Here is a 25,730-nt window from a genome sequence, read left to right as displayed (position 1 = left end):
TCTCCTGAGTGAACTGGGAACATGGGGGGAGGGGAGAAGGAACTGGGAGAAAGAGAGGGGGGGAGAGGAGGGAAGAGGAGGAAATAGGGGAGCAGAAAGTTTGAGTTGGGGGAAGAATAGAGGAGATAAGCATGAGAGATATCATAATAGAGGCAGCCATTATAGATTTGAGGAGAGATCTGGCACTAGGTAGATTTCCAGAGATCTACAAGGATGACACCAACTGGCAATCTAAGCAATAATGGAGAGGATACCTTAAATGCCCTTTTCTGTGATGAGATTGATGACTACCTTATATGCCATCCTAGTGCCTTCATTTAGGGGCTGAGGTAAGCAGAGGCAGACACCCATAGCTAAACACTGAACTGAACTCCTGGAATCCAGTTGCTGACAGAGAGGAGTGAATAGCAAAGGGGTCAAGACCGAGCTGCTGAAACCCACAGAAACAGCTGATCTGAACAAGGGGGAGCTCATGGACCCCAGGCTGATGGCTGGGAGGCCAGCATGGGACTGACCCAGACCCCCTGAATGTGGGTGTCAGTGAGGAGACCTGGATAATCTATGGAACCTCTGATAGTAGACCAGTATTTATCCCTGGTACAGGAATGGACTTTGGGATCCCATTCCACGTGGAGGGAATGCTCTCTCAGCCTGAACACATGGGGGAGGGCTTAGGCCCTGCCCTGGATGATATGACAGACTTTGGGGATCCCCATGGAGGGCCTCATCCTCCCTGGGAAGGGGGAATGGGATGGGGTGGGGAGTTATGGGGGCAGGGAGGAAGGGAGGAAGAGGGAGCTGGGATTGACATGTGAAGCTTGCTTGTTCCTAATTTAAAGAAAGAGAAAAAGAAAAAGAAAAAGAAAAAAAGGGGGTCATAACAACAGGCACCAAGGAAATTCAGAGAATCATAAGGACATACTTTAAAAACTTACAGTCCACCAAATTAGAAAATCCATGAGAAATGGATAATTTTCTTGAAATATGCCACTTACTAAAGTTAAATCTAAATGACACACGTAGAGCTATAACCCCTAGTGAAATAGAAATCACCATTATAATTTTCTCCTCCATCTCCAAAAAAGCACAAGACCAGATAGTTTTAGCACAGAAATGTACCAGTCTTTCACAGTAGTTTAACACCAATATACTTATATTATTCCACAAAATAGAAACAGAAGCAACATTGCCCAACTATTTTTACAGGGCATAGTTACCTTGATACCCAAACCACATAAAGACCTAACAAAGAAAGAGAATTACAGACCAGTTTTCCTTATGAACATATAAGCAATAATACTAAATTGAATACTTGCCAACAGAATCCAAGAACACATAAAAAAAATCATCTGCTATGATAAGTAGGTTTCATCTCAGAGATTCAGAGATGGTTCAACATGTGTTAATCGATAAATGTAATCCACAAAATATAGAAATTAAAAGAAAAAGATCACATCATCATCTCATTAGATGCAGAAAAGGCTGTTGACAAAATTCAACACTCCTTAACAATTAAAGTCTTAGAGTGATTAGGTATACAAGGGACATACCTCAAGATAATAAAGGTAGTTTACACCAAGTTGGCCAACATCAACTTAAAAGGAGAGAAACTCAGAGCAAGTTCACTAAAATCAGGAACAAAGCAAGGTTGTTCACTGTCTCTATAGCCATTCAATATAGTACTAGAAGTTTTACTAGAGTAATAAGACCACTGAAGAGATCAAGGGGTTATAAATTGGAAAGGTAAAAGTGAAAGCATCATATACATAAGTGAACCAAAACTTGTGCAGCTGGATACAAAATTAACTCACAAAAATCAATAGCTTTCCTGTATACAAATGACAAATGTCTGAGAAAGAAATCGGGGAAACACCTTTTGGAATAGCCTCAAATAATATAAAAAAATAGCTTAAGGTATCTATAACCAAGGAAGTAAAAAAAAAAAAACTGTGTAATAAAAACCTCAAGTCATTGAAGAAATTAAAGAAGATATCAGAAGGTGGAAAGATCCCCTATGCTCATGGATCAGAGGGTAAATACAGTAAAAATGGCAATGGTAGCAAAAGCAATCTACAGATTCAGTACAATCCTCAGCAAAATTTCAATATAATCCTTCACAGATCTTGAAAGGACAATTTTCAGCTTAATGGAAACACAAAAGACCCAGTATAGCTAAAACATTCCTGAATAATAAAAGACCTGCTAGGTATCTAGGACCATTCCAGATTTCATGTTGTACTATATAACTATAGTAATAAAAGTACCATGGTATTGGTACAAAACAGACATGCTGATCAGTGGAACACAACTTAAGACCCAGATGTAAATACATATACCTATGGACACCTGGTTTTCAATGAAGAAACCAGATGTACAAAATGCAAAAAGTCAGAATCTTAAACAAATGATGCTAGCCAAACTGGATAGCATAATCCAAACAGATCCAGATTTATCACTCTGCACAAAACTCATCTCCAAATGGCTCAGAGACCTCAACAGATGGTCAGATACACTCTAAATCAACAGCTGGGAGCCTTCATGGGTCTGAAACAGGTCCTCTGCATGTGGACTACAGGTGTGTAGCTTGGTCTGTTTGTGGGACCTCTGGCAGTGGGACCAGGTCTGTCCCTGGTGCATGAGCTGGCTTTTTGTAGCCCATTCCCCATGGTGGGATGCCTTGCTCAGCCTCCATGCAGTAGCGAGGGACTTGGTCCTGCCCAAACTGAATGTGCCAGGCTTTGTTGGCTCTCCATGGGAGGCCTTAACTTTCTGAGGAGTGGATAGAGGGTGGGTTGGGGGAGGAAGATGGAGGAGGCAGGAGGAGGGGAGGGAAGGGGAACTGTGGTTGGTATGTAAAATGTATAAAAACGTTAAAAGAAAAAAATCATTCTAAGTGAGATAACTGAGACACAAAAAGACAAATATAATATGTATTTGCTAATATGTGGATGCTAGCTTTTAAGTCTTCTGTAGGCATGCTACAATCCATATAATCACAGTGCATATGTATCAAGTAATGGACTAGGGGGAGGGAAGGATTTCCTGAGGAAGTGGATAGTTTTGGAGAGACAGGGTGGCTGAAATGGGAGGATTAAAAGGAGAGGGAGAGGGAAGAGAAGGGCTAGGGAGAGAAGACAGGGAGGGATAACTAACACTAAGGACCAAGATACCCACTACAGCTGAAGTTTCTTAAACTACATACATCTATAAAAGAAATCAAAATAGAATTGCCAGGTAACAGGGGAAACAAAGCCCTGGACCTCTCTTGCCACCAAATCAAACCTCAAGTGCCAGGAATTGGTTATGACTAATTGGGTTGTTGGACAAAGGGGTCCCATGGGAATCCCCAAACAACTCAGGCTATTGCCAAGGCTACTGATAGCTCTGAACAACCTAACAGTAAGGTCCTATTGCTGATGAAACCTACATATCTCACTGAACATGCAGAAGTAAAGCTGGTTCCTAACTACAGCCTTCACTCTGCTGACTAGTGTCCATGATATAAGGTTCTCTGCACACTACTGAAGGAGAAAGCTAAACACCAACACAGCTCCCGTGATCTGTCTGCATGATACACTGGTGCAATAGTGGCACAACACTTGTGGGAGTAACCAACCACTATCTTTGGATTATAGGTCTGGGTCAAGGGATAGAACCCATGCCTGACACTGCTCAGGTAGCCAAGAACCTGAGACTAGACAGGCTATTATTCTAGTGAAAAACAAATACTATGATTCTGCTAAAGCAGTCGTTCTCAACCTGTAGGTCTCTACCTCTTTGGCAAATCTTTATCTCTGAAAATATTTCACTATGATTCATAACACTAATAATATAGTTACAAAGTAGCAACAAAAATATTTTTATGATTGGGAGTCATCCCAACAAGGAGTCACAGAATTACATAGATTGAAAAGTGCTGTTCTAAAGGATTGTAGCAATAAAATGACACCTAATGACATTCTTTTAATACTCATAGATAAGTCAGTGTCTTGCTCAGGCATCATTGGAGATGCTTCCCCCTGCAGCAGATGGGAACAAATATAGAGACCCACAGCTGGACAGTGTGCAAAGACTGAGACCTTGGAACCCCCAGTCCTAAATGGGATGTCTTCAACAAATCCCTCCTCTACATATGAATTTAAGATTATGACAGCGGGCACAGTGCCTACAGCATGCACAGGGCTTCCAACCAGGTGATATCCCAGTGCTGAGGGGGGAATGGACCCAGGACCCCAACTCTAATCAAAAAGCTATCTCTAACTGATAACTGGTAGCAAAAGAAAATTTGGTTTTCTCCAAGGAGTCTCATTGGGTATACAAACCACACTCAAGGGTTTGGACCCTTTGCCCAACAGCCCATAACTAGCAGTAGATTGCTAACACAAAACAAACTCTATGATATTGTCAGAGATGTTTTATCTCATATCTGAGTTTTTTTCTTGTCTTTTATCTATTATGATTTCTGATTTTATGTTTTTAAGGGGTTTGTATATGAGTATGCATGTGTACCTCTACATGTGTGTTTCTGGGTGAGTTTTCTTTTTCTTCTCTGTTTGCTTTTCTTAAATTATGATTTGTTTGACATTTGATTGTCCTGTTCATTTTCTGGGAGGAGAGAAAGAAGGTGTGGAATTAGATTGGTGGGAGTATCCAGGAGGAGATGAGTGAAGGGAAACCATGATCATACTATACTCTATGTGGTTTTTCCTTTATAAGAGTTGCCATGGTTACAGTGTCTCTTCACAGCGAGAGAAACTCAAAGACAGTAGATGCTACCAGAAGTGGGGTATTGCTGTGATAGGACAGCCATGTTTTCATTTAGGGGAATGAGTTTGGGAAATTGGATTTAAAAAGCATTTGAACAATTTAGTAGCGATTAATGGGACATGCTATCAAGAAAGTAGTGTGGATGGTGATTAGAACTATTGGAGCCTGGTTTAAGAGGCATCAGAGGAGAAAAGATATTTCTGTGGCATAGACACTGTTCTTGTGAAGGTCATATAGTTGCTGTGATGAAGAATGTGTCTGCTTTTTGCCCTTATACAGAAAGGCTGCCTGAGGCTAAATTGAATTAATTGCATTTACAGAGGAAATTTCAAATCAGCCTTGTGTGGGCTGTCACATGGTTATTAGTGGCCATGCTTCTAAAAATCTGTAATGAAAAGAAGCAAGCTGAGGAAATTGTTACAAAGGGAACAACTTGAGGAGAAAGGGGACACAGGAAGTGGAATGGAGCTAAATCCTGTGTTCCGGGAGATAAACAGATTAAAGTGGGATGTTAGATGGAATAAAGGGGATGGTGACCTCAGGGCAGGACCCCATCCAGCTAAGCTTCCAACTTGTGAAAAGACTAAAGAGCAGCTTGGGTCCAGGTGTAGTGGTACAGGTCTTTAATCCCAGCCAGCACTCGGAACACAGGCATGCAGATCTCTGGGTTCAAAGTCAGCCTGAACTACAGAGCAAGTTCAAGGACAGACAAGTTTGGGCAGTGAAACAAACTGGAACACAGAAAGCCAGTGGAGATGGAACTGAAAGGGGGGGCCACATCCCAGCCCCAGCAAGCAGTAAAACTTGGCAGCTTGGCAGCCATGTGGTTCTGGTTTTACAGTCAAGGATACAAGAAAGTGGTTATGGAATGTCCCTCCTTAACTAGGGAAAGCTGCTAAGGTCAGGCATATGGCAGGGATGTCCCTGCCATGGAGGCCCAAAGAGGTCATTGTGCGAAGCTGCAAAGATGAAGCCTGGATTGCCTTAGAGACCCCAAGATGTCCGAAATGCCAGAACTGTGCAATCCCTGCTGAGGAAAGCTGCTAACAGGGAGTGAAAACAGCCCAAGAGAAAAGTATGTTGGAGTTGGATCTGAAAAGTGTTCATGCTCATCAGACATGAAAATGCAAAGCTTGGAGTTTGCCCAGATGATTTTTGGTCTTGCTTTGGTCTGGTAATTCCTTACTATGCTCCCTTCCCTACACTTTGGAATGGGCAATGCATATTTTGTGCTATTGTATACTCGAAGTATGTGATCTGCTTTTTTATTTTGATTTTACAGGATTACAGTTAAAAGATTTCATGAGTCTCAGAAGACTTTTAAACATTGAGACTGCTATAGACTTTTGAAGTTTTACTGAATGAATTCTTTGCATTATGTTATGGCTACAATCTTATGGGGGCCAGGGAGTCAATATGGTGGTTTGAATAGCAATGGTCCCCATACACTCATGCTTGAATGCTTGGTCACATGGGAGTGGCACTATTATGAAGTGTGGCCTTGTTGGAGGAGGTGTGTCACTGTTGGGGCAGGTTTTAAGGTCTCATATGTTCAAGCTATGCCCGGTGTGGGACAGTCTCCTTCTGCTGCCTGTGGGTCAGGATGTAGAGCTCTTTCTCCAGCACTGTGTCTGCCTGCATGCTGTCATGCTTCTACCATGATGACAATGGGCTAAATCTCAAAGTGTGAGCCAGCTAGCTCCAATTAAATCTTTTCCTTCATAAGCTTCATAAGTGTTGCTGTGGTCATGGTGTCACTTCACAGCAAGAGAAATCCAAGCTAAGACACTGCATGAAAAAATTTTTCATTTACAACAAGTTATGGAGAGAAGGGTGGCACACACCTTTAATCCCAGCACAGAGGACACAGAGGCAGGCGGATCTCTCAGTTCGAGGACAGTCTTGTCTACAGAGATAGTTCCAGCACAGTCAGGGCAATACGGAGACACTGTCTTGAAAAACAAAACAAAACAAAACACAAGGGGGGTAGGTATAAATAATATTTGGTATGTAGCTCACAAGTCTAACACATGTATTAGCTTCTCTAACCCATTCCACTTCACTTTCTGACTATGCTGAATAACATGTCCCCTCAAATGATAAGCTTTCAGACAAGCAAATTTCTTTCTAAGGTAGAAGCTTTTAATAGACTTATAAAAAAATAACACTATTTCAAAATCAGGATAAGTAATCATGGGTATATTTTCCCTCTGCATACCCATTATTCAAACATCTAGCCATTCTTAAATTAACAGAATCAAGGTAGTGTGTCAACAGAAGTATTGTATTAAAGCTATCAGCCCTAGAATACAGAAAACACAAAGTGAACTTGTGCAGTCATTTCCTTGTGCATCAGAAAGCACTTTCTTGTGATAAACCACCATCAAGACACTATAGGCAAATCATCAGGCAAAGCTAGCCCTTTGCTTTCAGAATTCCAGGGTTTAGTCATCCTGAAGGGGCAAAGACAAAACTACACCACTGTATAAAGATCAGTCACTTACTTACTGCAGGACTGCTCTGAACTTCAGATTGTGGAGTCAGAAATTACCCTTTCATAGACTCTTGCAGAGATTAAGTTAAGCAAGTGCTTCTGCTAACCATAGCACACAGCTACTTCTATCATTTCAACACCATTGTTGCTGATGCAGAGGACACTGCCCCCATCTCTGTCTCAAAGGACTATTCTTCACTTTTAAAACTCAATCAGCAGTTCATGGGGTTTAACATGGCCTACTGCCACCATTTTGGCACTGGTATCATTTTTACTACCTTCTAACTGTCTCTTACATAACGTCTCAGTATGTAAATGAAATGCTAAATTCTGTATTCAAACTAAGACAACAGATTTAAAGAAGGGGGAACTAAAGCTTCCCAATTGTGTTCATTCTTGAGGGGTAATGCCTTCAAAGTGACTCATTTTATATTATCTCAGATAGTCTCAGGTTTGCTTCTAAGTTTCAGTCTACTGATAGGCAACACCATAGGAATAAAAAAAGTACCTACAATCTCCACCACTCCCTATATCCAATATACTACACAGTAATGTCTCACAGTTAAAATGCTTTTGGCCATTTAAATATCTACCCACATAAATACCTGAAGTTTTAATATTCTAAAACTGTAGAGATAACTATAGAGGTACACAGTTAGGCCAGGGTTAGGTTTCTCAAACTTGGCACTAGTGATATTTTGGGCTGGATAAGTAATTCTTTCCTGCAAAGAGGAGAGCCAGGCATTACATAGTATGTAGCAGGGCCTGGAGCCTCTACTGATAAGAAGCCAGTAGCAGCCCACACCCATCTACTTTGGCCACCAAAATAAAGTCTCCACACAATCCCAAATGTCTTCTGGGAGCCCAAACTGCACTTGAGAATCACTGGATGGGAACTTTATTGTAGACATTACAATAAACTTGGGTTGCACAAATAAGACAAGACTCTATGCAGTATTACTAATGTGGAAGAGTCTAACAGATCCTCTGCTATCAGTTTATGGTGGGCAGAGCTTTTATATAACACACTACTAAACCACGTGGCTACCTATGTGTTACTATCTTTTTCCTACTAAAAACACTGACATTAGACAGGGGTGGCAATAAAGTAGCTAATTCACCAACCACCTTTGCATCAACTGATGGGGAAAGCTACAGTTCATAAATCTTTGCCAGGCAGAGGGCAGAGACCAGTCAAGGCAAATGCCCTTCTTTCTGAATCCGCAGTCTCTCCTTCTCCACCTGCAAGCGCTCCTTTTCAATCTGCAGCTTCTCAGATTCGAACTTCAAAAACTGCAGCCGATCTTTCTCCAGCTGCAGGCGCTCTCGCTCGAGTTTCAACTTCTCTGCTTCTATGTCCTGTGGCTGCAGCATGGACTTCTCCCCCTGGCCGAGTTCGTTGTCTATGGCGGGTTTCTCGGCGCTGACCAGCTGCAGCCTCCACTTCTCTCTCTCGATCTGCAGCCGTTCCTTCTCCAGCTGCAGGCGCTCGTGCTCCAGGTCCAGGTGGCGCAGCCGCTCTTTCTCTATCTGCAGCCGCTCCTTTTCCACCTGCAGCCTTTCTGCCTCGATATCCAGTCGGCGTTTTTCCAGCTCCAGTTTCTGTTTCTCTATGTTCATGAGCAGATGGGGCTCGTCATATGAGGGTCGGGACGGTGTGGAATTGAGGGTGAAAAACTCGTCAATGTGAGGGAAGTCAGGGAGCTCACTTTCCCTTCTGGAATCGGGTATGACAGATGACAACATTTCTTCCTCCTCCTCAATCTCAAACTGAGAGAAAAGAAAAGGAAAGCTAATTTAGTAACTGCTCTTACTGTCATTGTCAGTCTGCTCCATTATTAGCTTTGAATAATTATTGTTTCATTTACTACTTATTTGTGTATGTGTATGTCTGAGTGCAGATGAATGTAGACCATAGGACATTTATGGAGGTCAGAGGACATTTGTTCCGGAGTTGGCTCTTGCCTTCCACCATGTTGAAGCAGGGTCTTCCTTGTTTATTGTGAGGCAAATTCCAGGCTAGCAGCCTGGAAGCTTCAGGTCTATTCTCCAGGCTCTACCATATGAGTGCTGGGGTTCCAGATACATGCTACAGCATTCAGCATTAATGGGTGTTCCAGGGATGTCAGTCTCGGGCCATTTACCCACTGAGCCATCTCCCCAGCCCTGCCTCAATGGCTGATAACTTTCTATGCTGTTTGAGCACATAAAACTACTTAATCTGAACTCTTAAGATTATTTAAATGAATTGCCCGATGTCTCTAATATGTATGTATCAGCGAAGTAATTACATTTAGGTGAAAAGATAGGCATTAAGAACACCAGGAGAAAACAGAATGATTGTCTGTGAGCTTCAAGATATGGGAGCTTCCCCTACACATGTGGGTAGCTGATAAAGGAAACATGCCTCATAGGTTAATACTTACTTCTGGGCTTTGTGGGTCCCTTTCTTCCTCTTCCACCTTGACCTCTGTTAGGGATCCACCTGCATCCCGGAAATCTGACACGTTCTGCCAGTCAAAATTTGCATCATTTCGGAATGCAATTTTTTCATCGATCTCTTCAGTGAGGGAGTCGTCTAAATCCGACGTAGGAAGAGGAAACCCAGAACCAACCAGCTTCATGTTGGCCTTCATTCTCTTCCTTTTCATGAGTGCGCGCCAGTCGAGGTAGCGTCTCTTCACCTCAGTCCCGGTCCTCTGCTCTCCTTCTCCTACAGCATTGACGCACTGTGCAATCTCCTCCCAAGCCATACGCTTCATCACATTTATTGTCGTGTTGAGTTGCTTGGAAAAAATGACTTCTTTCCTTTTGGTAATTTCTTTCAAAAGAGTCTGAGTCTCCTGAACACTAAAATTGCTTTTCCTTTTTCTTTTCAATTGCTTCATTTTTAAAGCTTGCAGGTGTGAACGGCAAGAAGAGCTGTGCAAAGTATATGAAGAATTCGCTACACAGAAGGAAACCCAAGGACAAGCCCTTGTCGGTTCTTAGTTCAAAATCGTTGAGCTTTCATTCATCCAGTCATGGAAGCGTTCTAGACACCTGAAGGGGAAAAGCAAAAGAAAAAGAAAAAAAAAAATCCATCAACCTACAACTTCCACAACATACTGCAACCAGTGAGCTGTATTGCTATAACAACTGTGCAACTATACCTTGAAACCACTGGATCACTACCATGGCTCAAATAAAAGCTGAAATTTGATTCAGCCTCAGTTTATATAAACGTATCTCTGAACCGTCACAATTTGGGCTCATTTATGTGAAATATTTCTGCAGGAACTCCCAATGCAGAATATCCCCTATTAAAGTAAAAAAATAGTAAATATACAAAGCTAAATTGAATCAAGAAATACACAAGTCTACTACTGTTTGAGCTCTCCCTTACAGAGTTACAAATAAAAACTAATTCCCCATTTTTAAAATTTAAAAAAGCATTTTACTATCATTTATAAACCTTTATCTAGTATTTTTTTCTAGCTCCAAGGATCTCTATTCAACCAACTATGCATATTTAATAACATCACCAAAAATATGCCCAACGCATCTTTCAGTTTCTGCCCATTCTTGTGGGATAACTGTCTTCCAAGCAGCCACTTTCTGAACCAATAGAAGCCAGAGAGAACTAAATGTTCTAAAGAAGCATAAATGAACTTGCAAGCAAACTATTTCTAAAATACTCTTGCAAAACTTCTAAAGATATTTAATGATAAATTGAAGCTCAGTGATTCAATATGTATAATCAATGCCAACATGCTAGTAGTACACTTACAGTCAAATGCAAGCCTTATGTGAATGGAATTCAAGAAAAAGTATTTATAAATTAGAACACTCCTTAAAGACAATGTGTGCTATAGTTATCAACACAGACTCTGGAGCCAGAGTCCCTGGGCCAGAACACTAGATCTGAGACAGATGTAGACAACACTGACTTCAGACTCAGAGGTAGGCAGCAAGAGTCCAAGTTCCAGGCTTGGATACATACATAGTGAAGCTTTTTCTCAAAATAAAAAAAGCTGAATATGTAATTTCACTGGCAGAGCACTTCTTTAGCATGTGCAAGGCCCAAGGCCCTGGGCTCTACCTTTAGTGCTAGAGGGGAAAATATGAAGAGAGGGAGATAAGAACCAAAGCAGAGAGGGAATGAAAGGGAGCCCTAGGCCTGAGACTGGGGTTAAGTCACTTTACCTCCCTGTATATGGCTACACTTAGAAAGTGCTAAGAATGTAGCTTAGCACAGATACAGTGAAGAATACACAATTTAAAACACACAGACACTAGGTCTGTGCCAAATAAACAATGTGAATTTTTGCTGCTATATCAAAGATAACTTGAAATAATTTTGGCAAAGGGACAGCAAATCATAGTAGTGCTGGTATTGTTCCTGATTTCAGCAACAGGTGTGTAGGTGTGTTTAAATCAAAAGAGTTAAATATAAATACTCCATTTTCTGGCAGGAGCTAGAAACTAGCTAAAAATGACAGTATTTATCCCATAGCACTGAAAACTAAAGTATTACTAAAGTATAATTAAAGGTTACAATAGAGTGCACATGCAGCTAGTCCACGAGAACAAAAAGGCTAATATTATTTTAGTATATATCAAATAATTTCTGATAAAAAATTTAATTGGATACTTTAACATCTAATATAAATATGCTTAGGGCACATTTTAGAACACCTTAATTAAATTATTTTATTTCATTTTTCTGTGACAGGGTCTCATGTAACCCACTAACTTCAAACTGACTACATAGCTGATGATGGTTTTGAACTTCAGATCATTCTGCCTTCACTTCTAAGGCTTTAGGATCACAGGCACGTTTTATGAATGCCTGAAATCAAACCTAGGGCCTCATATATGCTTCCTAAGTCCTCTGATCTACATCCCAGACATGGACCACTCATCTACTACGAAAAATACTGAAACAAACTGATTTATATGTCATTAAGCCAACCTCACTATACTACTTCTTGTATGCTATAGGACACTTGAAGGAATGAGTGATGTAAATATTTTGCTTATCACCCCCCAACTCACCTGCTTCAAAGACAGTGTCTCCAACACATGGTATTGTGTCTAACAAATAGAAGCTTTGAAAAAAAGTATAAAATTAAAAGTGACCAGGAGATGGGATAGGGAAAAGAGAAAAAAGATAATATAAGGAGTAAGTCAAGAAAATGAAGGTTCTATGGCACACAAAGTACATACATATAAGAAAAACATGACAAAACAATAAAGTCACATAGTGACTTATGGCTGAGTGAAGCCCATACCACCTTATCGAGGGGAAAAATGGCTCCTCAGCAAACAGACTCCACCATCCTTTTCCACCAGTAAGGAAGTCACTGGAGACACTTTAAAAAGCTAAAACCTGAAGTCAGACAGCCTTACAAAATGAGTGAGAACTAAAATGATGTTGAACATGTACAATGCTGTAATGGGAAGTGTTCCCATATCACTACAGCAATGGGGGAGGCACAAAAATATTCAGTCAATGCAACAACTGTCATATTTGTGTGCAGATGTTTCTGAAAGCATTACGATGCTAATGTGAATGCAAAGGAGAAACAAACTGCAAAATGAAGGGCTAGCAAGATGGCCCAGTGGATAAAAGCACTTGCTGCACAAATATGCTGTGAGTCTGATCCCAGAACCCTCTGCAATGGTGGAGAGAGCCAACTCCCAAAAGTTGTCTTCTGGCCCACTCCTCCCCAGGTGCAACATGGCCTGCACTCTCACACACACCTTAACAAATACAATTTTAAAAAATAAAGTGAAAAAGGAAATGTACATGTCCATGCAAGCACAGTCCAAGGCTCAATTGTGAGTACTTGTCAACACAAAATGTGCTACTTTTTCCAAACTCCATTGCTAGTCTTAACTGATGGACAAGGCATTTCTTCTTTAGCCATGGAACTCAATATCAGAAATCAAGTCACATTTTCTAAGTCTATAGCTCCTCGAGCACATCTTTATATACTGAAATACTAGAACATTGTCCAATATCAATACAAGGAGACCCACATGCAGTTTAAAATTTCCCAGTAGTTGTATTCAAGTGAAAACCTGAGGTGTGATTTTAACAAATTATACATAAACCCATATATTCCATAGTCACTGTAAATGTCATTAATATAAAATTATAATAAAATTACTTGTTTTCTTCACTAAGAATTTAGAATATAGTTGTCAACATCACCTCCATCATTATCATCATTATTTTGGCAGCATCTTGCTTTGCATTAGCCCAGGCAATTCTCAGGTCTCAGTTTCCTGCATACTAAGTATTGGAATTACAGACATGAGCCACCATGACCAGTTTCCAGTGTACATTCTAAAGTTACTCGGTATCTTAGTTTGTACTTAGTACTTTTCACAAACTGAACAACACCTGGAGGCTAATATATATAATGGGCATCAGAAAAAGCCCATTATACCAGTCACTCAGGAGACTGAGGAAGCAGGATCACCTAAGCCTAGAAGTTCAAGGCCAGCTCAGGCAACAGAATAAAGTCCCATCTTAAGAACAACAAACAAAAAAATGATATAGAGAAAGCAAGGCATGCAGGTACAGCAGATGCTAACCAGTTCCTCTTCAGAGGTCATTAAAGAAGGCATCTTCCATCACAAAGCACTTCTCAAACAGAAAAAAGTCAGTTCATTTTAAGGGAGAACAAGGCATAGCAGAATGAAATAGACAATACTAGAAAGGGATCATGTCTACTTCTTAAGAACCAACTCAAGAGACTTATTTGCCGGAAACTCATCAAATGCAAGCTAAGCTAATTCATATTAGAGAAGAGTAGCCCTCTTTTGAGAACTAGTTTTTTTGTTTTTTGTTTTTTGGTTTTTTTTAGATTTTATTTATTATGGATACAGTCTTCTGCCTGCATGCCAGCAGAGGGCACCAGATCTCATTCAGGGTGGTTGTGAGCCACTATGTGGTTGCCAGGAATTGAACTCAGGACCTCTGGAAGAACAGTCAGTGCTCTTAACCACTGAGCCATCTCTCCAGCCCCGAGAACTAGTTTTATGTAGAGAATATATTTGGACAACTCCCCCTAACTCTATTAGAATTATGACTAGATCAGAAGTTAAGGTTGGAATCTCCACTGTCAGACTGAGTAAATAAGAAACACTCATTCATCAAAAGTGAACTATCTGCTTAAAACCCTGCCAGAGGAGGCCTTCTACAGCATTACAGTGATAGCTCACCCCACCCTGCTCCTTTCTTCCTGTTACAGGTCCCTGCCTGCACATCATTTCTCGATTGCCCTCTTCATGTGTGCACATGAGCACACAAGCATACCACTAAATCCAACAACTCATAAATGCAAGCTAAAGGTGTTTACTTTTAAACCTGATGGTCATATCAGAAAACAAGTAAAAAATCAACTAGTTTACTTCAGTATACCCCAATATTGTTTCAATACAAAACTAATTTAAGCTATTGATATACATTGCATTATGTTTATATAAATAAATTATCTCAAACCAGTATTCCAAACCCAGTGCTGGGAATTGAACCTACAGTCCCACATGTGAAAAAGCCACGTTTTCTACCACTGAGTTATATCCCTACTCTAATCCTAGAAATATATTTTATACTCTGGACATCCATTTGTACTAACCATATTTCTGTGCTCAATAGCAACATATGGCTATGTGCTGCTGTACAGAGCAGCATAGCTCTGCTGTTACAGTCCCTGTCTTAGCACTATCAAACATGTATTCCTGAGGTATCACCCAACACCCTTGGTGTCTGCCCTTCTGTCTTGCCAATCAAACTCATCCTCAGTTTAGGTCAACAGTTCAGAAAGTCTTCACATTGAAGTCTGGTGTGTGTGTGTGTGTGTGTGTGTGTGTGAGAGAGAGAGAGAGAGAGAGAGAGAGAGAGAGAGATAGATAGAGAGAGAGAGAGAGAGAGAGAGCACATTGCTTGGAGATTTGAGTATCTCCCTCTATCACTCTACCTTATTTTCTGAGACAGGTGGGTGTCAGGAACAGAATTCAGGTCCTCATGCTTGTACAACAAGCACTATTCTGAATAAGCCAATTACTTAGGCCTTTGTGTCCTTGATATATACTACCAGTCCATATTATAATCAATTATTTTGTTATAGACATGAAAAAAATCAAAGATAAATACATTACTCCTGCTATCAGGTAGCTTATAGTAAAACAGAGGCATAAGGAAAGTATATGAAAAAATCAGAAAGGAGTCCAGATGCTAAAGATTGTGAACAGATAGTTATTACTACATAGGCTTGTTTGCCAATTCTCTCTCTCTCTCTCTCTCTCTCTCTCTCTCTCTCTCTCTCTCTCTCTCTCTCTCTCAGTTTTGGTTTTTCGAGACAGGGTTTCTCTGTGGCTTTGGAGGCTGTCCTGGAACTAGCTCTTGTAGACCAGGCTGGTCTTGAACTCACAGAGATCCGCCTGCCTTCCCAGTGCACCAATTCTATCTCTTATTAGCCTTCTGATCTCAAGCAAATGAGCCTCTCAAGCATGTTTACTAGGTAATAAACCCGACTAGGATAGCATTTAAGGATTAAGAGAGTTAATCCAATTAACTTTATAATGGTGGAGTTACAGTAAGCTCACAAGTATCAGCTACCCCTGTTATCTCTTAATTCAGAAGTGGACATAATTACTATTTCTTTACTAAATGATTAGCCCTAAAATGTGGTGAATATTAGAACACTAACTATAGCGAGCGTCAAGACTCAGAAATCTTTGATAAGATCCCAAAAGGACTTTGAGAGGGAATTATCAATTTGGGTCACACACAACAAAAGATGTAATGAAGGACAACTCAAAGGGAGACATGCCGGGAATCAAAGCAAGAAAACTGGATTGAGGACTAATACCAGCTACTCTTTAACACTGGCTTAGTAAGACCCTATACTTGACTGAGAAACTATATTGAAATTGAAAAAAGTAAGTGTAAAAGGTCAATGTTTTTTGTTTCTTTTTATAAATTCAAGGAATTTTTCTCCTACATGAAGGCACTGTTACTGAAATAATATACACAGATTAAATTCCTTAATAAAAATGACTACAATTAACAATATAATTTTATACAGTATCCACCTTCAGATTTTGTTTCTCTCAAAAATACAAGATCAACTTACTATTTACTAAATGGACTAGTTTCTTGTTATTTTGAGACAGGGTTAACAGACCTGGATGGCCTGGAACTAACTCACTTTTGTAAACCAGGCTGGCCTTGAGCTCAGAGAGACCTGCCTGTCTCTGCCCCTGGAGTGCTGGGATTAAAATTGTGCTCCACTATGCCCAGCTAACTGGACTGTTCTAATGACATTGCCAAATGGCACAAATAGCAGCTCTTTTAACCTACCAAAATCTGTGTGTTTTAAAACTCCTCAGTGTTGCTGCTAACTGCATAGGCTTTCCCCCACAAACAGTTATGTTTATACTTGGAGTTTACAGATGGCATCTTTGTCTCCAACTGAGCTATGCTGAGCTAATGAACTATTTCATTGATAAAATACACTTCCCTGCATTTCTAACCTCAATAGACTTGATATTAGAACCTGTGATGGTTATTCTTGCTTGTCAACTTGACTACATCTGGAATTAACTAAAACCCAAAAATGAAAGGCACATCTGTGAGGGATTATTGCTTAATTTGAACTAAGAAAATCCACTTCCAATCTGGATCTTGAGCTGAGACCTGCTGGAGGCCTACGAAAGGACACAGAAATAGGAAGCTTTTGCTCTTTGCCTCCTTGCTCTCACCTGGCTAGCAAGTCCATTCCTTCACTGGCATTAGAGACTACTTCTTCCGGATGCTGGTGTACAGTAAAGACCGGCTGAGACACCCAGCCTTGTGACTGAGCAACTACTGGATTCTTGGACTTTCCATTCATAGCCAGCCATTGTTGGATTAGTGAGACTGTACCCTGTAAGTCATTCTAATAAGCCCCCCCACATATATATAGATAGAGAGAAAGAGAAAGAGAGTCGTTTTATAAGTTCTGTTACTCTAGAGAACTCTATTATAGAACCCACCTTAGATTTCTGGTTGGTCTTGGCTTAATCCAGGGAAAATTTTTATATGAAGCCTTGACACTACTCAGTTGAAGAAATTTCTAGCTCAGTACAGCCTAACGTAAAATTTGTTAGCTGTGTTCACAAAAACAAAAGCTATTTTTATTGTGACTATGTCTGTCTGTCCCATTCTTTGCATTATAGTACCATCCGTGTATGAGAAGTTTGTTTTTCTGTGTGTGACTCACTCCCAAGTTAAGTTTCCCCCAAAATATTTACTGAGCTCCTACTATGTCTGAGGCACTATTCATGATGTCAGGGATAAAACAGGTCATAAAATGAATAGGAAGCCATTTCTGATGTCAAGCACTCTACCCCTTTATTGTTTTCATCCTATTCTTACACCAAGGAACTTGACAGTCACAACCTCTAACTTTCGGACCCCCAATGTCCAAATCCCAGACAGCAGCTGTTTTTCTGGACTTTCATCCACAATCATTCTCTACTGTTCTGTTAGAAAACAGAATTGTTCCGCAGAGCACGAACATAACCACCAATGGCGTACAGTAACTGGGCATCTTCCCCCTAGGGACTAGCAATTAAGATGATCTTCCTAAGGCTGTGCCTAACACAGAACTAAGAGATCTGAGGAAAAAACATACAATAAAACCTAGGTGAAAGAAAAAAGAAAAATATATAAGAAAGGAGGAAAAAGATTAAATTCACTATGCAGTTAAGAAGGAAACCATTCCTGATCTAAGAACTTCCCTCCACCCGTTTCATGAGTGACTTTCCTTTCCCGACATTCTTACGGGAAAACTACTTTTCTTCCTTCAAAACTTGAGGTGGTAAACACAACTGAAGTTTACTTAAGGGTCTCCCTCTAGAAAGTACTAGGGTGTGAAGGTTCAGCCGAGACCTCGGGAAGATGGGGATCACGGAGGGGGTTGGGGGTGGGGTCAGCGTCTGACTCAGGATGCTGCTTGGCCCAATTAGAGTCCATGCAACTTGGAGGGATACTCTTCCTCTGTGAACGGTGAGTGACAGCCCCGTCTAGGTGCCCATCACTTCTGTAGAGGCCCGGGCTCCTTCCCCTCCTCCCTGGTCAGGTGATAGCCGCGCGTGGGACTTTTCTTCCCAGGCTCATGATCCCGTGCTTTGCAAAGCCAAGGCCAAAGCCCGTAATGGGGACGCCCCACGGGATCCACCCCTGTGAGGTATTCCCAGGCTTCGAGCTCCCCGACACTCTGCTCCCCTGCAACCCAACACTCACCTGCGACCCCGGCGGCACCATCATAGAATCCCCCCCTGAGGGTGCTGAAAAAGAGAGGCTTCGTGGAGCCCCGCCCATCAACTTCTGTCTACCTCTATTGGCTGAGATGGCTGCTGCTCATGCGTTGCCGTTAATCCATTGGTCCAGGGAGGATTGCCACTCTGCCTGAGAGCCCGCCCCAGGCCAGGTCTCACAATGGGAATCGAGTCCCAAACCGGTTCCGGGTTAGTGCCCTGGACACCGCCCCGCAGCGATTCGCCTCCCGCTCAGCGCTCACTTTGTCACGTGGCCTTGTCAATCAAGCGTGCTTTAGCAAAGGATTGGTCCCTAGCAATAGGCTTGCCTCGCTGCTTGCCCGATTGGGGCACTGGCCTCCCCATCTCTAAATTCTACTCCCTGCCCTTGACCCTCGACCTATTACAAGGGAAAAGCAAAATGGAGAGCGTTGGCTTACCTCCACCGGGTCCCTGGGCCAGATCCTCTCTTACCTAGCGGCGACCTCGGCTTCTGAGAGTGTCTTTGCCTTCTTAAATCTAATAACCTTGACCTCAAATTGAACAGTGGTCTTGGGGCGGTTTCTTCAGTGTTTTCCATGTTCTCAGCCCCCTTATCCCTTTAGAGCCCCGGGGCTACTGTCTCCATTGGCATTGTTATTGAACCTGGCTTCCCACTGCTTCGGTTCACACATCTTCAGTTCTCCCTGAATTATACCTACACCCATCCTCCCATAGCCCAGTCTTCAAAGTCAGAGTCAAATTGAGATGTTTACAGTTCCTGGGCAAATCTCCCTAATTTTAGGACGAAGTGCAGACTCCTTAGAAGGCTTTCAAAAATCCCAAGCCTGCTTTTTTCTCAAGCTTACTTACAAGATTTCCCTTTTACTTTCCCCAGGTCTTTACTGTTCTAGCTCCAGGAACCTTCAGTGTCTCGGGAATACCTCTGCCTTTCTGAGTTTCAACACAGCAAGGGTTTTCCCAAGGTTTCCCACGCTCAGAATTCATTTTGGAAATTACTTTCTAAAATAAGCCTTCCTTTCCAGTTACTTTGCTGCTACTTCAATTTATCCCCCCAATAATGGTTTACCAGGTTAAAAAAAAAAAGATACCAAATTAAATTTCAATACCAACTTCAGTGTGACATTCCACGTTTTTATTTGCTGACTCTGACAACCCTGCTTAACTGAGATCCCATCACAACCTCTTTCTTTGCCCCTACAGCTTTCTTTGCCTAGCAAAGCACCTAGCATTAATAGGCATTTTAAAGGTGTAAATACATGATAAAATGTTGTGTATGAATGACAAATTCTTAATGGTTATTTCTAGAAGAATACTTCCATAAACTAGGATGTTGTGATGAAATATGTTCTTTGAAGATTAAGGATCAGTTTAAAGATTTTAAAAATACGTATTTTAAAAATACGATTTTTAAAAATCGTATTTGTTATTTTGCCTAAGTAGAACGAAATTGATTTTTGCCACTTTGAGAGAGACAGATACTTTGGTTTCTGAAATTTTTGCAAGAGTCTCCTTATGTAGAGCAAGCTGTCCTGGATAGAACTTTACAATCCCTCTGCCTCAGTACTACCATAAAGACCTAGCCAAAAACTTCTATTCTGTAGAACAGGAATAAAAGTCTCCATGCCAAAATTCACCCTAATGAATGATCCATCACTATTTAGCAGGTCAGCAAATGCTTGATTATCCCACATATCCATTACCTTTACTACATCTCTTTGCCAGTGTCCACAGAAGTTGTGGAAATGCTCTATGTGTAAGTTACAAATTAATATTTTACCCATGTTCTTTGTTTGTAGGCAGTAGAAAAGGCTGTGATCAACACACACAGTACAGATGTCTCAAGCCCTTACCAGGTTTTGACCTGGGAGGAATGACAAACTCAGAAAGTTGGTTTTGAGTATATAAATTTTACTTCACACTTATGTCAAAGCAACACACAAGCATAAGCAAACAATCCTAAGAACCACAGACAATAGGCTCACAGCAGGGGTGTACCTCTCCTGCAGCAGCCCACAGGTTCAGGCTGGGACTTCTGTTCCTCTGGATTTAACCTGTCGAGTCTCCTGAGGGCCCTGTGTCATGGAATCGGGTTCAGAACAGGCTGCACTCAGCTTGATGGACTGGTTGTTTCAGGTTAGTGGAGGAGAGCTCCAGGACATAAGAGTCCTGGTACACTCTAAAGTTCGTAGTTCTGAGCTGGTCCTTAAATAGTTTGCTAAATCTTGCTAATCACACTTTGTCACACTCCACACATTCTCACTCTTACCTACAATGGCCAGGTAGTGGGCCTATACTCCTTTTCTTTTTAGCCTTTCTTCAGCCAGGCCTCTGCCTGCCAGGTTGTAACCTTTGTCTTAATGTCCCTCCAGCCAGGCCTTTTGCCTGCCTGGTTACAAGGCTCCTTACAATACCTTTGACTACTTACCGTTTTATAGTTCTTATGGGTAAGAGCCATGATGGCTCACAAGGTTGGTTTTTGTTGTTGTTGTTGTTCAGCTATAGAAGCAATGTGCTGAAATCTTTTTATTCTGTAGAAAGAAACAAACAACAACAGTTAGCAGAAGCAACACGCCTTCCATATCTTCACATAGTTAAGTAATATTCTGTAGCATAAAGAAATGTAACGCATCTTTGCCCAGTTAAGTAATATTCCACAACGTGTGTGTGTGCGTGTGTGTGTGTGTGTGTGTGTGTGTGGTGTGTGTGTTATGTTCAGGTCCCTTCCATATTTATATTGTGAAAACCTTATCCCTAGATGTTTGGACCTGGGGCCTTTAGACATGATTACATCATGAGAGTAGAGCCTTCTTAAGTGGGATTAGAATATTCCTTTTCCCTCTCTGCTTTGAGGATGTAGCTAGAAGATAGACATATACACAGTCATCAGGCATAGCATCTGCCAATACATTGAACTCAGACTTTCCAGCCTTTGTCATTTTGTTAAATAGGATTTTGGTTGATGAAGCCACCCACTCTGTGTGCATGGTGTGGGTGGGTGGGGGTGTCTGTGTCTCTGTGTGTGTTTGGGGGTGATGGGTGCAATTGTGGAGGTGTGTGTGTATGGGGTATGTTCTGTTTTTACCAGGTTGAATGGACTAAACTGCTGTCTATACATACAAATGCAAGACATTAAATCTGCAGTCTAAGTCACTGCTAAGAAAAAGTCAAATGTGGGGGATTCTGATAATTAATTGGTTTTGAAAAATTCTGAGTCCATAAAAAGATAAATTAGAAGATTACTTTATTAGCATACTTTGACATGTAATCCTTTTATCCCTGTTTTCCTGGTGTTATCATTAATGGTGACTTTCAGCTTATCTATCATTGATCAACCTGTGACTCCATCATATCTCCAGCAGCAGACAGTTCTCTCCACTGGACTCTGCTCTCCTCTGAAAGCCATGGTCTGTTAATTCATTAGTGTACTCTTCTATATTGAACCTTTGATTTATCTAAAGACTTCTGAAAGACAAAACGTATACAGCAAAATAGACTCTCTTTTCATTTTCTTCATATGCCTCATTCCCAATGATCCCTACCTTGGAAATTCATCACTAGCCCTTTGTCTTTAACATCTTCATTTCTGTTTGATATTACATTCTTACTGCCCTCTCCCTCACTTTACTTTCTAATCTCTTCCTACTTTGTTATATTATTACAACATGTACAGCCAAAGTATGTATATAGATGATAATTTACTGGATTTAAAAATATTCTGGTTATCAGTCAGGAGTTTGAAAGCAAATAAATAGGTCGTGTAGTATTTTCTTAGACACAAAAAGTCCCTCAAAGACTCAAGTAGTTTGTTTTACTAATTTTTGTGGTACTGATTTTCACACATCTTACTGTTTTTCCCCAGAACAAAAGCAAAACATTTTTTCTATTGTGTATACGATAATAATGAATGTTAAATTATAATTATTTTAAGTTAAAAAATTAAAGGTATTTCATATTTGTTTAAAGAAAAAGCTAAGTTTTATGGTAAAAATACTTTTATCCCACCTTATGAATTTTTCAAAGTCTTTTTACTTCTTGAGCACATTTTTCAGCTTGGCTAAAGTGTAGCAAAGTGTGTGTCATATTCTACACTTATGTAGTAGACAGTGCTCCCACATGTAGATATTGATAACTCAGGCTCTTCATTCTGCTTGGGAAGTGGGAAGGGTTTTATTTTTAATAGAATTTGGAATGGTGTCAGAATCCAAGGTTTCATCACTATAGCAACAGATAACAATGGAAGCACTAAATGTCAAACAAATTCAATGTTACCATAGTAACATTCAGTTACTTTAATAAATACTTTCACTATTCCTTTCTGTTCAGTTTCTCTAAAATGCTCATCCAATATTGTTAAGTTTCTGTTTAAGTTTAAAAATATAAAAAGAGGCATAAGATGAGACATGAGAACTAGAGATATATTAAACATAGTTTATTCCAGGAGAGGGAGGGGGAGAGCAGGGGAGAGAAAGGAAGGCAAGAGAGAGAAGTGAGGAAGAGAAGAGAGAGGAGAGGAAAGAGCAAAGGAGAGTAAGAAAGACAGTGTAAGAGGAAGAGAAGAGAGTGTAAGTGGGTAAGAATCTGTCTTTTGAGGGGGTCCTTTACACCTGTGTGCAAACTTAGTTCCCATGGAACCCTGGCCTGACCAGGGTACTGCCTGAGTGGATTCTGCCAGGTAACAGAGTCACGCCAGTGTACCTGAACCTTTCAAATATGGATACTCAAAATGGCGGAACGTTCAAAATTATTTTAAAAGAAAAACTCTTCAAAAGACAAAGGCAATTTGCTACACTGTCTATTATTTACTAAGAAACCCACATGATTCTGAAAGAAACCCTTGTGAGGGAAACAAGCTCTCGGTTCTGTTCCGATCAGTGTTCTTCCCTTTTTATTTACAGTCAGGAAGGTTGAAACGTGGCATTTACAACGCGTCTGCACTGCCATTGCATGTCATTTCAAGCCACTCCTTCTAAGCCCATGAATAGAGGCAGTTCTGCCATACAAAAGAAGAAATGCTGTGTTTTCCCCAGACTCAATCCTGCAGGGTCCTCCCTAGCCCTGCAACAGAACACCAACTGTTGCCTCTCTGCCCCATCCCCATCCACACCTCCTGTGGATCCCACACACCATCCCTTCCTGTCCTCTCTCCCCACCAATGTTGCTGTATTTGGGCCTTCAACTCAGGCAGACTCCTTGCTGCTCAACCACAGGCCAGGACTGCCAGAAAACTAGGCATGCTGCTTGTAGACATTCCCCGAATCTCTCTGATCCCGAATCCCTCAGAACAGCAGCTGTGGCCTCCATTCCAGGCTGCCCTCAAGTCCTGTGGCTACCAAGGAAATTCCCAGTCCTGACCTCTCTCCCCCAACTCATCATTTTATCCCAGCCTCCAAACACCAGCAGAGCAGGCAAGCATAAAAGGCAACACACAGCCATCACACTCTCTGAAAATCCAAAGAAGAACAAACATCTACCCAACAAAGATAAAAGCAGAAATACGCACCTAGACCTATAACCCCCCAAACTCAGATGCCTAGATGCCAGCATAAGAACACAATCAGTAATAGTCAGGGATATATGTCTCCATTACAACCCATCAGCTATTCTAGCACAGGAGGCCCTGAATATTCCAACATAACTGAAGCATAAGAAAAAGACCATAAAACAAACTTTAGGAAGATAATAGAGGTTCTTAAAAAGAAAATGAATAACCCCCTTAAAGAAAGCCAAGAAAAAAAATTAGACAAACTGTTGAAAGAAACCAATGAAACTGTTCAAGACCTGAAAACAGAAGCGATAAAGGAAACACAAATTGAAGGAGTTCTGGAAATGAAAAATTTAGTAATGCAAACAGGAACTATAGAGGTGAGCTTCATCACCAGCATACAAGAGATGGAAGAGATAATCTCAGGCATTGAAGATACAGTAGAAGAAATGGATACATCCCTCAAAGAAAATGTTAAATCTAAAAAGTTCCCAATAAAAAACTTCCAGGAAATCTTCAATATCAGGAAAAGACCAAATCTAAGAGTAATAGGAATAGAGGAAGGAGAAGATCCCCACTTCAAAGCCCCAGAATATATTTTCAACAAAATCATACAGGAAAATATTCCTAACCTAAAGGACATGACTATTAAGATACAACAAGCATCCAGAACACCAACTAGATTGAACCAGAAAAGAGAGTTCCCTGGCTACATTAGCATAAAGAACAATGAAAGAATATTAAAAGTTACAAAGGAAAAGGAGGTCAAGTAATAGATAACAAGTATATGGGGAGGGAGCAGGCAGCAGGGGAGATGGGATGGAAGGACAGAGTGAGGGGAGACATGGCTAGAAGTGACAGGCATTTGGGGGGCAGTGTGGAAACCTAGTACAGTGGAAATTTTCTGGAATCTATGAGAGAGACCCTAGTGATGACTCCTAATAATAGGGGACCCAGAGTCTCAACTGGCCATCTCATAGCCAGGCAAGGCTTCCAGTGGCAGGACTGGATTACACTCAATTCAGTTGTTGATCAAGGGGGTCCCATGGAGAATCCCAGACAATCCAGAATGATGCTAGGACAGAGATTTGCTCTCTGTAACTTGACAGTAGGGTTGTCAAAGAACCTTGAGGAAAACATCTTCATAGCACATTGAACATGGACAGGTTGACCTGGTGCCTGCATGGAGCCTTCATCCCTATGATCTAGTGTCTTTGTTGCAGGAAGATACTCTGCAGGCTACCAAAACACAAACATGCATACCAACCCACCCACAATTTTTTTTGATCAACAATCTGTCCTGACTGCCCACCTGTGCTGGGGCCATGGTGGTACAGAACCTGTGGGAGTGGCCAACTGACGTCTAAATTAACTTGAGGCCCACTGCATGAGAGGGAACCCATGATGACAATGCTTGGATGGCCAGGAACCAGAGACTGGATAGCCCAGAGACCTAGGGTAGAACCAAACATGACTGTTCTTTAAAACAAAGTCAAGAAAATTATTTCTGATGGTATTCTGCTATACTCATAGATTGGTACCTTGTCCAGTCTTCATTAGAGAGGCGTCCTCTGGCAACAGATGGGAGCAGGTGCCGAGACCCACAGCCAGGCATTTATGTAAAGAGTGTAAATCTGAGGTATCTATTGAGTTGCCCCCTAGGATCTCAGGGAATCCCATGGGGGA

The 25,730-nt window shown here is 41.1% G+C and overlaps 1 protein-coding gene across 1 annotated transcript; it reads right to left on the bottom strand.

Moving 5' to 3' along the window:
• Positions 1 to 6,586: 6,586 nt before the first annotated feature.
• On the bottom strand, positions 6,587 to 18,699 carry Msantd4 (Myb/SANT DNA binding domain containing 4 with coiled-coils). The gene is made up of 3 exons (XM_027415203.2): positions 18,546 to 18,699; positions 9,688 to 10,303; positions 6,587 to 9,031 (listed from the first exon to the last, which is right to left on the bottom strand). Exons 2-3 carry the CDS (start codon positions 10,147 to 10,149, stop codon positions 8,456 to 8,458), a joined length of 1,038 nt encoding a protein of 345 aa, XP_027271004.1. The 5' UTR covers positions 10,150 to 10,303; positions 18,546 to 18,699; the 3' UTR covers positions 6,587 to 8,455.
• Positions 18,700 to 25,730: the final 7,031 nt, after the last annotated feature.

This window comes from Cricetulus griseus, chromosome 4 (genome assembly GCF_003668045.3).
Source record: "Cricetulus griseus strain 17A/GY chromosome 4, alternate assembly CriGri-PICRH-1.0, whole genome shotgun sequence".
Lineage (NCBI taxonomy): Eukaryota > Metazoa > Chordata > Mammalia > Rodentia > Cricetidae > Cricetulus > Cricetulus griseus.
Note: the sequence above shows the minus strand (reverse complement) of the source record. Positions and strands in the feature narration are given on the sequence as shown.